At 48.1% G+C, this 13,715-nt stretch overlaps 1 protein-coding gene across 2 annotated transcripts in view; it reads right to left on the reverse strand.

Annotated features, from left to right (window-relative positions):
• Positions 1-248: 248 nt before the first annotated feature.
• Positions 249-13,715, reverse strand: part of LOC311111432 (protein CBFA2T3-like) — a 45,166-nt gene continuing 31,699 nt past the window's right edge. The window contains exons 5-12 of one of the 2 annotated variants that reach the window (XM_084154148.1): positions 12,633-12,814; positions 10,543-10,820; positions 10,121-10,206; positions 8,053-8,293; positions 7,568-7,636; positions 5,265-5,318; positions 2,928-3,118; positions 249-992 (exon numbers count right to left, since the gene is read on the reverse strand). In XM_084154148.1, the coding sequence (XP_084010274.1) occupies positions 642-992; positions 2,928-3,118; positions 5,265-5,318; positions 7,568-7,636; positions 8,053-8,293; positions 10,121-10,206; positions 10,543-10,820; positions 12,633-12,814 (1,452 nt within the window). In that variant the 3' untranslated portion in view covers positions 249-641. Of the gene's footprint in view, positions 993-2,927; positions 3,119-5,264; positions 5,319-7,567; positions 7,637-8,052; positions 8,294-10,105; positions 10,207-10,542; positions 10,821-12,632; positions 12,815-13,715 lie in introns of both variants that reach the window. The other variant, XM_084154147.1, reaches the window with a different exon arrangement.

The following is a 13,715-nucleotide window of genomic DNA, read 5'->3' on the forward strand; positions in this document are numbered from 1 at the left end:
CTGGGGGTTAAGCGTCAACCCACTGCTGCTGAGTTAAAGGGAAATCCTCTCCAAGTGCTAAATTTAGATATCTCTTATTTACTATTGTTTCACCACAATAAGTGTGGTACCACAACAAGTCTGATGCAATGCAAGCCCCCTACATACACAGCATTGACAGGGCTTATGTTACCGAGGCCACGTGTTGGTCTGGCATATAACAAAGCTGATCTTCACACATTATCAGAGTTCAACAACCAAGTCTGGTGTGTTTTTTTGTAATAGGACTTTAAGAGAGGAAGTTCTGCTTCTGCATTGGTTTATTTTGAGCATTCAGTAAAGTAAGCCCTAGCCATGCTAAACACTACAGTGGACCCCTTGACTAGTTTCGAGTTTGACAGAGAGAAAGTCTGTGTGACTGAGAGATAGTCAGACATTTTTTTGGGGGGGTGAGTTGAGGAGTTGAGAAAACGAGGCCTTCAGGTAGCTAAGAAGTAGTCGACGGTGCAGTATTCACGGTGGTAGCACTACAGATGCAGTTCAGAAGAAGGAAAGGGTGCAGTGCGATCGATGGAGATTCCTCAGTTTGTTTAGGATGGATGGCAGCTGTACTGTAGCGTCAGTGGGAGTGACTGGGCGTGAAAGGGCGTGGCAGGGTGGGGTCAGCGAGAGGTGGCGTCCAGCAGTGCAGGGGTAGCTGGGGTGGTGGAGCGTGAGGCACTGCTGGAGCTAGCCTCCTTAGGACTGCCGGAAAGACTGCCTCCCCCACCACCGCCGGTCTGGCCGGGCAGGGAGAGTGGACCAGGGGGGGTGCTCTCTGAGTGTGTGGGGGGTGCGCTGGAGGAGGGGGTGCCCAGAGGAACACTGCTGCCCCCGGGGAGGCCCTGCAGACCCTGGCCACAAACGTGGTGGTGCTTCTCCCAGTCTTTGTGCTGGCAGAAGGAGCCGCAGTAGCGCGCTGTGTTGCAGCCGCTGCACGTCTCACTGGCCTTGCGTCCACAGTTCCAGCAGCTCTGGAGAGACAGTGGGAAGAAGGCATAGAGTTGATAAAATAAATCTCTGGTCGTCATATTATTCGTTATATTATTATACAAATATCATTGTTACCACTTTTCAAATACTGTCATGCTATCCACAGCTGAAGTGTTTCATGTTCTGGGCAACAAATTCCCACATTTATTTTCTGGGGCTACAAATGCCCCAAACCACTAGGTGGACTGTCCTGTCCTGTCCTGTCCTGTCCTGTCCTGTCCTGTCCTGTCCTGTCCTGTCCTGTCCTGTCCTGTCCTGGCCTGTCCTGTCCTGTCCTGTCCTGTCCTGTCCTGTCCTGGCCCTGACACTGTTGCTCCGACCATCCGCTTGTGGCTGCTGTTATTCAGACAGGCGGCTGGATTCACTCTTTAATAATGAAATGAAAACATGGTGTTGACTCAGACCAGGTGCAGCCAGCTGTGGCTCACATTAACACCACAACCAGACAGTGGCCTGTTTAAGATATACACATTCTGTGCAGAATATGGGATTTTGATAGAGAATTGATAGGTTAAACACTGCTCTGTCTGTTGATCTGTGCAGAATCTGTCTGTGTAGCTTGAATACACACACATTGCATTGAGGACTCTGGCTTGTATAGAACGGATGAATGAGCTGTTACTGAGAAGCAAATGTTTATGGGGGGGGGGGGGGGGCATGTTATGAAGTGTGTGTGACAGTAAGTCATGTGAAGAGAGGGTGTGTGTGACAGGACTATTTTGAGGAAGTGCGGTCTAAAAGAAGTGGGTTAGCTGTGTGACAGTTTGTTATGTAAAACAAGTGGTTGGTGGGATGAGGTGACACGATTGATTGTGAGTTTGAGGTTTGGAATGTGACAGTGTGCTTTGTGATGCAGTGCAGCAGTGAGTGCCTGTGTTTACAGACAGTAGGGTGAGGAGTGTATCTCTCTTTATGCCTTCTGCTGTGCTGTGGTATGTAAGAGGGCACAGGGTGTGGGGCATGGGGTACAAAGGGGTTCTTCGGCTGTCCCCATAGGAGATCTGTTTTTGGTTCCAGGTAGAACTGTGTTCTACCTGGAACCAAAAGGGTCCTACCTGGAACCAAAAAGGGTTCCTAAAATGGGGACAGCCGAAGAACACTTTTAGGGTTCTAGATAGCATCTTTTTTTCTTAAGGGCAATTTATACCCTACGGAGACGGACCCTACGGGGCGTAGCGTAAAGTAGCAATGTCGTTTTTCATCACAAAAGGGGTGGCTCCTTGTAGTGTGCTCGGACATTCTACGTACTCCCGTACCACTAGAAAATTGTAACGCGCTGTATCATTCCTTGCGTAGTCATGGGGGCAGTAGGCAATGAAGCTTGCTTGGTTCCTTGATCTGATCTATAGGCTGTGCATCAAAGTAACCTATTTTGCATTGATAAATTAATATAATCTCAGCGACTGTTCAAACAATAAACCAAACAACATTATAGCCTTATTAGAATCCCCCCCAAAATGTATTGTGTTTAGAAGTAATAACTATTGATTCCAGGCTATTGTTAAAAACAGCTGTGAGATATGTGCTTTTTCTCTGTGACCAAAACATGATGACATTCTATTTTTAGCTGATATAGGAGTGAATACATTGAAGCGGTATATCAAATTGGGATAATTTTGTAGGTTACACAGGCAAGTATAAGAATTTGCCAGGGCATATTATTTCATTATAAATCTGATTATTTCACATGGCGTTGTGGGAAGCTAAAAGCACAGATTGAACAATGAGACAGATATTTCACCGGATGTATACATTTGAAGCATCCGCTTGGCGTTTCCACTCACTACCAAATATGGTAGTGAGAGGAAGCCCAGCGCACGCAAGCATGTAGCTCTACGCATGTTACGTATGTGGAAACCTTAAGAGTGTAGGATAGTGTGGGGGCATGGGGTGGGTGATAAGGCTGTGATGCTCACTTCGCTGGAGTCCTCCTGCTGGTTGATGACGGTCAGTGCATCCTCAGAGGCCTGTTTCCTGGCCTCGGCCAGCGCCCGCTCCATCTTGGACCTCTCAGCGGAGATCATCTCATGGGCCTTCCTCTCAGCGTCCGACACAGCCTTCTGTAGCTCCGACATGGCCTGCCTCTTTACCTCGTTCACTGCCTCCTCTGTGGAGAGAGGGGAGAGAGCGAAAGAGAGAGAGAGAGAGAGAGAGAAAGAGAGAGAGGCATCAGTCCCCATGACCGCTCCTGCACCCTCATGCTCTACTCTGTCATCCTTTATTGAGGCACTCTAAGCTCTCCATTTGTTTTATCTCGGCAAACAGATGTACATCATCCAAGATTTAAAACATTCTATCAGAAAAAGAAGCTTGTTAATAATTAATTAAAACACGTCTGGTAACAATCATTTCCAGCGCTGACAACAGCAGATGTCTCCAAACTTTGTTCACAAACTTGCCTATTAACCCAGTATTCTGTGACTCTCTGCTTTTTATCATTTGTTTTCTGAGTGAATGAACAGAGAAGAAACAGACATAAGAACTGAGGAGTGAAAATGGCTTCCATATCATTGATGCATAACTTCGCTAACAGGGGGTAACTGTGGTAGAGTTATCCCACGGGGGTTCAGTATGAAAAAATAAAATAAATAATGTATGCACTCACTAACTGTAGGTCACTCTGGATAAGAGCGTCTGCTAAATGGCTAAAATGTAAATGTAAATGTAGAGGTCCTATCCTCTGGCCTTTGCTCTACAAATGCCAACTCGTGTGAGTGAATAGGCAGTGTTTTTAGAAAAGTCAGTTGTGTGGAAAAGTCAGGTGTGTGAAGCTAGTCCAAAATAGAAGCTAAGGCTGGTCCAAAATAGAAGCTAAGGCTGGTCCAAAATAGAAGCTAAGGCTGGTTCTCATTAGAAGACAGTGTGTGAGTGGTTAACCAGCTAGGAAGGAATCACAATCCCTCTCATTATTGTATTAATGTTACAAGGAGAACAAAATATAACATCAGAGATTAATTTTGTTTTAGCTATTGCAGAATTCTGTCTAGAGAAAACAGCTGCCCCAAATAATACAACTAATTAAATCCTCATGTTCATTACCAAATTGATATTTTATGGCCATGAAAAATATGATATCAAACTGCCAACTGGCACCGTATATGGGCCAAGTAAATGTATTGTACAACCAAAAGGAGGGGAAGTTGTATTAATAGATGATTCCCCTCCCTCCTACACACAGACATAGTCAGGTGGTCCCCCAGGTGAGTGAGCCTCCTCTGGGCAGACTGGAGGTGAGAGCCACACCGTGGTCTATTCTCACTCCCTGATTCTTCCAGTCAGTTGGTGTAAAGGAGGGAAGTCATAAATAACTGTCATATTTCTCCCTCTGCTCTCTCTCTCTGGTCCAGCTGTCTGGGGCTGCTGTGCTGTGCTGGGGCTGGGGCTGGGGCTGGGGCTGGGGCTGGGGCTGCTGTGCTGAGCTGGGGCTGGGGCACGGGGGCTGGGCGGCTAGTCCCGTGTGTATGTGCTGAATATGAGGATGTGTGTGTGTGTGTGTGTGTGTGTGTGTGTGTGTGTGTGTGTGTGAGTCTGTCTCCTCTGCTCAGAAACTAGAGAAGTAGTTTGTATTCCATTCATCCCCTCAACACCTCCCACACACGTCTACCCTTGCTTCTTCATCCTGCCCATCTCTACCTTCATCCATCATTTCATTTCTCTAATTTTTCCCTTCTTATTGGTGCATGCTTTTTTCGAACTATCGGTACAATCCTCTGCTGCTCAATTATCAGGCTTAATGCATGCACCACTAAGATTAGTTTGCAAATTTAATTAATTCTTATCAAGGAGACTGCAGAGCAGATGCTAGGGCAATTAGCACTTAATGCAAAACACGGGGGCAGCAATATTAACGTTTTAATTCCAGAGGGATCTGGCAGGTTTTTCTTTTTCACACATCAGATCTTGTTTTTCAAAGGCGGCATAGTCTCTCAACCCTAACTAGACCAGAGAATACGTGTCTTTTTTTAATTAAAGAGATGGACTGCAGTTATGATGTTTGCTGAAGAAGCAGTGGTAATAGGACAGAGGTGGTGCAGTAGTGAATAACATAGGTGGGGTCTCACACACACACACACACACACACACACACACACACACACACACACACACACACACACACACACACACACACACACACACACACACACACACACACACACACACACACACACACACACACACACACACACACACACACACACACACACACACACACACACAATACACTAGGGGGAGATGGGAGCTGTTATACTTACCCTGCTTATTTTGGAGTTGCTTTAGTGCTGGCGAGAGTGGGATACTTGTAGCACCTGTATGAAAAATAACTGCAATTAAAATAGTTTTTCTGCTGGTGAAAATGCAGCATATTATCTCGCAGACAGCAGCATCTTTCCCCCACAGTATTTGAATATGACTGCAGCATAATTGTGTTTGTTCTCAGTAGAACCAAGGCTGCGTCATTACTGACTCCTCCAGGCACTGCAACACACTAACCCACCCCTGCTACATATACAGTGAGGGAAAAAAGTATTTGATCCCCTGCTGATTTTGTACGTTTGCCCACTGACAAAGACATGATCAGTCTATCATTTTAATGTTAGGTTTATTTGAACAGTGAGAGACAGAATAACAACAAAAAATTCCAGAAAAACGCATGTCAAAAATGTTATAAATTGATTTGCATTTTAATGAGGGAAATAAGTATTTGACCCCCTATCAATCAGAAAGATTTCTGGCTCCCAGGTGTCTTTTATACAGGTAACGAGCTGAGATTAGGAGCACACTCTTAAAGGGAGTGCTCCTAATCTCAGTTTGTTACCTGTATAAAAGACAACTGTCCACAGAAGCAATCAATCAATCAGATTCCAAACTCTCCACCATGGCCAAGACCAAAGAGCTCTCCAAGGATGTCAGGGACAAGATTGTAGACCTACAAAAGGCTGGAATGGGCTACAAGACCATCGCCAAGCAGCTCGGTGAGAAGGTGACAACAGTTGGTGCGATTATTCACAAATGGAAGAAACACAAAATAACTGTCAATCTCCCTCGGCCTGGGGCTCCATGCAAGATCTTACCTCGTGGAGTTGCAATGATCATGAGAACAGTGAGGAATCAGCCCAGAACTACACGAGAGGATCTTGCCAATGATCTCAAGGCAGCTGGGACCATAGTCACCAAGAAAACAATTGGTAACACACTACGCTGTGAAGGACTGAAATCCTGCAGCGCCCGCAAGGTCCCCCTGCTCAAGAAAGCACATATACAGGCCCGTCTGAAGTTTGCCAATGAACATCTGAATGATTCAGAGGAGAACTGGGTGAAAGTGTTGTGGTCAGATGAGACCAAAATCGAGCTCTTTGCCATCAACTCAACTCGCCGTGTTTGAAGGAGGAGGAATGCTGCCTATGACCCCAAGAACACCATCCCCACCGTCAAACATGGAGGTGGAAACATTATGCTTTGGGGGTGTTTTTCTGCTAAGGGGACAGGACAACTTCACCGCATTAAAGGGACAATGGACGGGGCCATGTACCATCAAATCTTGGGTGAGAACCTCCTTCACTCAGCCAGGGCATTGAAAATGGGTCGTGGATGGGTATTCCAGCATGACAATGACCCAAAACACACGGCCAAGGCAACAAAGGAGTGGCTCAAGAAGAAGCACATTAAGGTCCTGGAGTGGCCTAGCCAGTCTCCAGACCTTTATCCCATAGAAAATATGTGGAGGGAGCTGAAGGTTCAAGAAACGTCTGACCTCTGTGATTGCCAACAAGGGTTTTGCCACCAAGTACTAAGTCATGTTTTGCAGAGGGGACAAATACTTATTTCCCTCATTAAAATGCAAATCAATTTATAACATTTTTGACATGAATTCTTCTGGATTTTTTTGTTGTTATTCTGTCTCTCACTGTTCAAATAAACCTACCATTAAAATGATAGACTGATCATGTCTTTGTCAGTGGGTAAACGTACAAAATCAGCAGGGGATCAAATACTTTTTTCCCTCACTGTAACTGAATCAGACTGCTCTGCGTATGATAGTGACAGTCATTAGTCTAAGTAAGGGGCTTGGTTCCAGATTGCCAACAGTTATTAGGACGCAATTGATCTGACTGGTTCAAGTATACTTAAAACAATTAGTTAAAAGCTGTCACATTGAAAAGCAGTATTATATGAACTAAGCTTTACTACTTCTAAGTAGAGGATATCCCTCCTCCTCCTCCTCCTCTTCCTCCTCCCTCTCTCCAACAGGACTCAGTTAAGATGCAGGCCCCACCTCTGCTGCATGCGCTGTTCTGGACTGCACCAGGTTGGTTAGTGCATTTTCACTGCAGCTGAACTGCAGTTGCCGTTCATAGCGGTTATAGGTGGAAAGCACTTAGCACTAATGACACACATGACAGTCACAGGCCCTCCAATCCCATCCCTGTCTTTATGTAACTATGGCAACAGGACAGACAGGGCCCTCTTCAGGGCTATCTGCAGTGGAGGTTGCAGTGAGGGTGACAGTGACGGGACTGGGACAGTGACAGTACAGTAAGGACGTGTGGTTACTCACCAGCTTTCCTCCAGATCTCCTCAGGTAGGTAGCCAGACGCAGGTCTGTGCAAGAAGTCCCTATGAATCTCTGAAACACAATCCAGACCAGACCATCAGTCAGTCCACCACGCTCTCCACACATTCACACTTTATGGGCCAAATCCTAACTGGAAATAACTCTATATTTTGCACAGATTTCCCACTAATGTCAGTGCATGGTTTACCAAAAGTCCAAGCTACATGCATAGATTTCTAGTTAGGATTCAGCCCTCTGCGTCCCAACCTCATGAACACACTCAAACTTGAGCTTCATTTGGCTTTGTAACATTTCATTCCATCCCCCAGACCAACTGCTCTGTGGCCATGCAACGCCAGCATGCTCTCCTCTTTCCTCAGAGCAGACAGAACACACTGAGGAACTGACTGAGTTACAGTGTGGAGTGAGGAGTGACAGCCTGCATGCTGGAGGCCTGGTGGTGCTGGTGTCTGCAGCAGTGGATGTACCTATGGGCTGCTGTGTCTCGACGTTGTTAGGAGTGTTGGAGGAGGAGTTGTGAGGAGGTAGAGGTAGAGGAGGAGGAGGAGGGCGTGGCTGGCCGTTGCTCCCACCTTTTTTCATATCCTCCACATCGCTGTAGCGTCGGATCCAGTGGTTCATCTCCTCGCGGTCGGCCTCCTGGCAACGCCGCAGCACCGTGAGAGACCGCCGGGTCTTCTCCACCATGTCCATGATGCAGTTGAGCAGCTGCAGGGGGGAGGAGGGAGGGAGGGAGGGAGAGAGGGAGGGAGAGAGGGGGAGACATGATCAGAGCGCCGCTCTACTCTCTGATTTACTGTCCTACAGTTCAGACTCTTGACAACAGGCACTGCCAGCTGCTCTCTGTGGTGCTAAAGAGTGGTAGAGCCTCTGCACCTAAAAGTGTATCGTTAAATCAGGGTCACATAGTTTTATTTGGAAGTACTGTATAGTGTGCCATATAACAGAACAGTAAATGCATTCTGAATTTAGTCTATGAAAAACACAATCAGGCCTAACCTTCATCAAGATGTCAAATTGTATGAGAACAATTTCATTTATGGTAATTTGAGTGATTTCTTGGGAGCAATCCAGTGTCTCTAGAATCAGTTCTTGCTGTTTAGGTGCAATACAACTTTCTAAGGAGCACTCAGGAGTGTGTGACCCTGTCCACGTTTTAGCAGCAAGAGCCAGCGGTGCTGAGTATGTGTGTATGTGTGTGAATGAGGTTGAGTGGTTATACAGAGCAGTGAAGTAAAAATGGCTGTAACAGCTGTGCTACCGATGGAAAAGGCCTAACCAATTCATTCCACCCCTGTGCTCCCTCCAAGCCCCTGTCTGCTAAAGCCTTTCAGCCACACCCCCTCCCCTTGTCTTCCTCTTTATATGTTTCTTCACTAACTCTCTTTCTGCCTTTGCCCTATGCCTCCTTCAACTCCCGGTCTGCAAAATGGTTTTTACATTCACCCCCTTCCTTCCATATTCTCTCTCTCTCTCTCTCTCTTTCTCTGCCAGCTTCTCTCTCTCTCTCTTTCTCTGCCAGCTTCTCTCTCTCTCTCTCTCTCTCTCTCTCTCTCTCTTTCTCTCTCTCTCTCTCTCTCTCTCTCTCTCTCACTCAATCTTTCTCTCTCTCTCTCTCTCTCTCACTTTCTCACTTTCTCTCTCTCTCTCTCTCTCTCTCTCTCTCTCTCTCTCTCTCTCTCTCTCTCTCTCTCTCTCTCTCTCTCTCTGCCAGCTTCTCTCTCTCTCTTTCTCTGCCAGCTTCTCTCTCTCTCTTTCTCTGCCAGCTCTCTCTCTCTCTCTCTCTCTCTCTCTCTCTCTCTCTCTCTCTCTCTCTCTCTCTCTCTCTCTCTCTCTCTCTCTCTCTCTCTCTCTCTCTCTCTCTCTCTCTCTCTCTCTCTCTCTCTCTCTCTCTCTCTCTCTCTCTCTCTCTCTCTCTCTCTCTCTCTCTCTCTCTCTCTCTCTCTCTCTCTCTCTCTCTCTCTCTCTCTCTTTCTCTCTCTGTTAGCTATATTTATTTCAGTAGAGTGTTTCTAATTTGGCAGGGGCCCAGCACAGGCCGGTTCCCTCCATGACTGCAGCCCTTGTCTCAGCTGCTCTCCCCAGCTGGAGCTGTCCTCCACTGGGTCCCTCGCTCCATCTGTGGCCCTTTTTAGTGCCCAAGCGTGTGTGTGAGTGTGTGCGCGCGCGCGCGTGCGTGGCGTGCATGCATGTGTGTGTATGAGTGAGTGTTCCAGCCTTGGTAAAGGTGAGGGCAGCGCAGAGCGCTCGCTCCAGTCTTTGTATGCTGGCCAGAGAGGCCTCAGCTGTCCATTGCTGACATGGACACAATCCTCTACAGACCTCCTAAGGTCAGCTGTCCATCAAATGCAAACTCAGCTGAGGTTTCAGTTCTTAAATCTGTCAGCAGCACCCTGTTTCCTCGCGTCCCACCTCCCTGTCCTCCCTTCATATCATCTACAGCACTGAGAGGTTGAAAGATTTCTACTACACACTTCTCTGTAGGATAGGAGATATAAGGATAAAACCGGGGAGCCCTACCCCAGCAACACGTACATTATCGAGGTGCTTCCACTCCTCAGCCCACTCCCGATCTGTCAGGCGGTGATCGATCACTTCCTCCTGGCGTGCTCCGTGCACGGCTGCAACACAAACACACAGTCCTGCGTTCAGCACTTAGGCACCATCACCATATATGAGCCATTCTGGCTCCAGTCTCCTCCACATACAGGACATTAGGGCTCTAACACTTCCTTATACAGTGTGAGCCATTACGGCTCTAACAGAGGGAAGACGTATATGGATTCCTAGGGGGACATACCCAAGCATGTGTCACTATAGGCTTTTTATAGATGCACTACCATGGGAATTTAACACCAAACTGTGACAACCTGTCATTGTTCTTTAGCGACGCCATGAGGCCCTCTCTCTCTCCCTCATCCCTCCCTCACCCCTCTCTCATTCCCTCCCTCTCTCACCTGTCTGCCGGTGCCTGTCCCGCGCTTCCCGGTGCTCCGCTGTGTGGCGGTAGGCGTCACGGTAGTGGTGGGCCAGCGCCATGTCCTCCAGGCGGTAGTGTTGGGGGGCAGGGGGGTTGGGGTGAGACAGGCCGTTGGGGGGGTGCGTGGGCAGGCCGTTGGGGGGCGGGTGGGCTGGCAGGCCAGTGCTGGGGCTGAAGCGCTGGCTGGGGCTGATGGTGCAGGGCCGCTTGGCCAGGTGCTCCGGGTGGTGCCCGTCTCTCTCTGAGTCTTTGGTCCTGAAGGAAGAGAACACAAGTCAACACTGTTACATTACCTTTATACGTGTTACCGCCATATCAGACACTTTCATTCACTTTATAATTGTTAACATCTCATAGAATATGAGGAAAATCCAGGCTGTTTGTTTTAATATGCCATACTGAGGCAGTTGCTAGGGAACAGGAATGAGATTTGTTATATTCAGGATGTAGCCGTATACTTAAGACATTCTAGATTTACTGGGCTGCTAACCTGTTGTTGTTACTAGAAGACATGAGCAGTAAATCTGATGGAGTTTCAGCAATCCCCCCTACTGAGATGCACACTGTTCACTCCAGACAGAATCTACTCCAAAGTGTGTGCACAGCTGTACGCCATTTGTAAAAAATACTCTGTATACTCAGTGTCTCGAGGTGGGATCCAAATTCTTAATCCTAATATCCCTCAACTCACTCTCTTAAATAGCAAGTATAGCCTCTCCCACAGACCTATGGTGCTGTACTGTGTCTGTGTTTGGCAGATGTTCAGTGACGGTCCTGTTTTGGGAGCCATCTGGACAGTTTAAACGCCGGTGTTGATATTAATCTGTTTAGCTTGGTGAAACAGCCAGGCATTCAGAGGTAAATCGCTCTCTATCATCAAAGGCAAATGAAAGGAATTTCAACGCCATGTGGATGCGAGTGTGTTTTTGTTTATGACCGCATGTGATGGTGTGTATTACACAGTATGTGTGTGTGTGTGTGTGTGTGTGTGTGTGTGTATTTGTCCCCTCTTTGTTTACGTGATGTAGCCCCCCCACCATCCACCCCCAATCCCCTCTCCACTTCTGGCAGGCTGTGGGTCGTGGGGTGAGACTGTGACGGGGGATGTGTCTGTCTCTGTCAGTGCTCTAACCCACCACCAATATCTCACAAATCATAGCAACAGCTGGCCCAGCCCGCTGTGACACTGTAAGCCAGGGGTTGGGAGCCGGAGGTGAGTAGATTACAGATAGGATTGGCTGTTCCTCCACCCTCTCTCTCTCCCCCTCCCTTTCCCCCTCCCCCCCTCCCTCCATCCCCGTCAGGATCAGCTCAAGCAGGGGTTCAGCAGGATCTGGACACATCTCTGACATATGGGCAGCTTCAGAAAGACACACTGACTGACTAACTGACTGAAGGAGAGGAGAAGAGAAGAGAGGAGCGGCAGCCAGAGATAAAGGGAGGGGGAGAGAGAGAGATGGGGGAGGAGGAGAGTAGTGCTGTGGTTTTGTCTGTCTTAAAGTCCAGATCTGTCTCCCCCTCCATACGACCCAGTGTGTGGGGCAGATATGGCAGCAGGCTGCTGTGGAGAGGGCAGGGAAGTGTATAGGACAGTGAGGGCATTGTCTGTGGGTTGGACTGAGGACATCTCCTCATACTGTACTGGGGCCGCTGACAGAGCCACTGCTGCTGCTGTGGTTTTGGCGTGACGTCCACAGCATCTGGACTTATCCTCCTCTCCTCCTCCTTCTCCCCTCGCAGACAGCTGGCACAGCCTGCATCGCCCTCCCTGCCTGGCATCAGGGCTGCCCAGACTTCCGCCTCCCGCACAGAGGATTTATAACCTCCCCCTTGTGGCTTGGCATTTCCAAATACCCAGAAATAATTCAATTATTTGTGTGTGTGTAAGCCTGTGTGTGTTTTTTCAGTTGCGTTTATGCTGTAAGATGGAGGGAGAGGAGTGATAAGTTGTTTTACAGCTGTGGTATGTGACGTGTCTGCGTAGTGTGTGTATTTTGAGTGTGTGTGTATTTTGAGTGTGTGTGTGTGTATTTTGAGTGTGTGTGTGTGTTGGTGGTCACTCAGTACCTGTCGGGGGTCCTCCTCTTGCCATGCTCATTGATCTCCATCATGATCTCGGAGGAGTCCAGGGGCGAGCTGGCGTTGGCGTCCAGCAGCAGCTGCTCATGCTGGGCCAGATACTGGGCGGGAGTCTGCTTGGCCATCCGCGCACAGTGGAGGAGCTCCCTCTGGAGCAAGGGCAGGTTCGCCTGGGAGAGGAGAGGGAAGGAGGGAGGAGGGACAGGAGGAATGAAAGGAGAATATATGGTAAGTGGAAATGGGTGAGAGGAGGAGGAGGGTCAAGGTGGGAGGTGGAAGATGAGGGAGAGAGAGAGAGAGAGAGGGAGGAGAGACAGGGCATATAAATAAAATAGTTTTAGAGTGAAGAGTTAGAGCATGTGGGAGGGAAAGACAAAGAGGCAGGGAGCGAGATTGAGAGAGAGAGAGAGAGAGAGAGAGAGAGAGAGAGAGAGAGAGAGAGAGAGAGAGAGAGAGAGAGAGAGAGAGAGAGAGAGAAAGTGAGAGAGAGAGAGAAAGATTGAGTGAGAGAGAGAGAGATATTGAGAGAAAGAGAGAGAGAGAGAGAGAGAGAGAGAGAGAGAGAGAGAGAGAGAGAGAGAGAGAGAGAGAGAAAAATATTGAGTGATAGAGAGAGAGTTTGAGAGAGAAAGAGAGAGGGAGATTGAGAGAGAAAGAGAGAAAGTGAAAGAGAGAAAGATTGAGAGAGAGAGAGATTGAGAGAGAAAGCGAGAGTATGAGACAGGGAGGGTGAGATAACACAGACCCACCACCACACATTCCTCCCAAGCGTCTGTCTCTCTCAGAGGGAGGAAGGGGGAGAGAGGAGGGGTAAGTGGGTGCTGTCAGAGAGCTCAGTCAGGCCGTCACTTTGACAAAGCACAGCGCTGGCTGCCATGTCACAGATGTGTAACCTCATGGCACACCAGGCGGGCTGGAAAACTGTCCTATTGACACGAGGCCCTGAGCCATCCTCTGGATACTGCTAAAGGCACGCCACGCCACTCTCACAATAATAATAATGTCCACTAATGAGACAGATAGCGCCCACCAGACACTATCTATCTATCTATCTATCTATCTATATATCTA

Source organism: Coregonus lavaretus (assembly GCF_964263955.1).
Source record: "Coregonus lavaretus genome assembly, chromosome: 37".
Lineage (NCBI taxonomy): Eukaryota > Metazoa > Chordata > Actinopteri > Salmoniformes > Salmonidae > Coregonus > Coregonus lavaretus.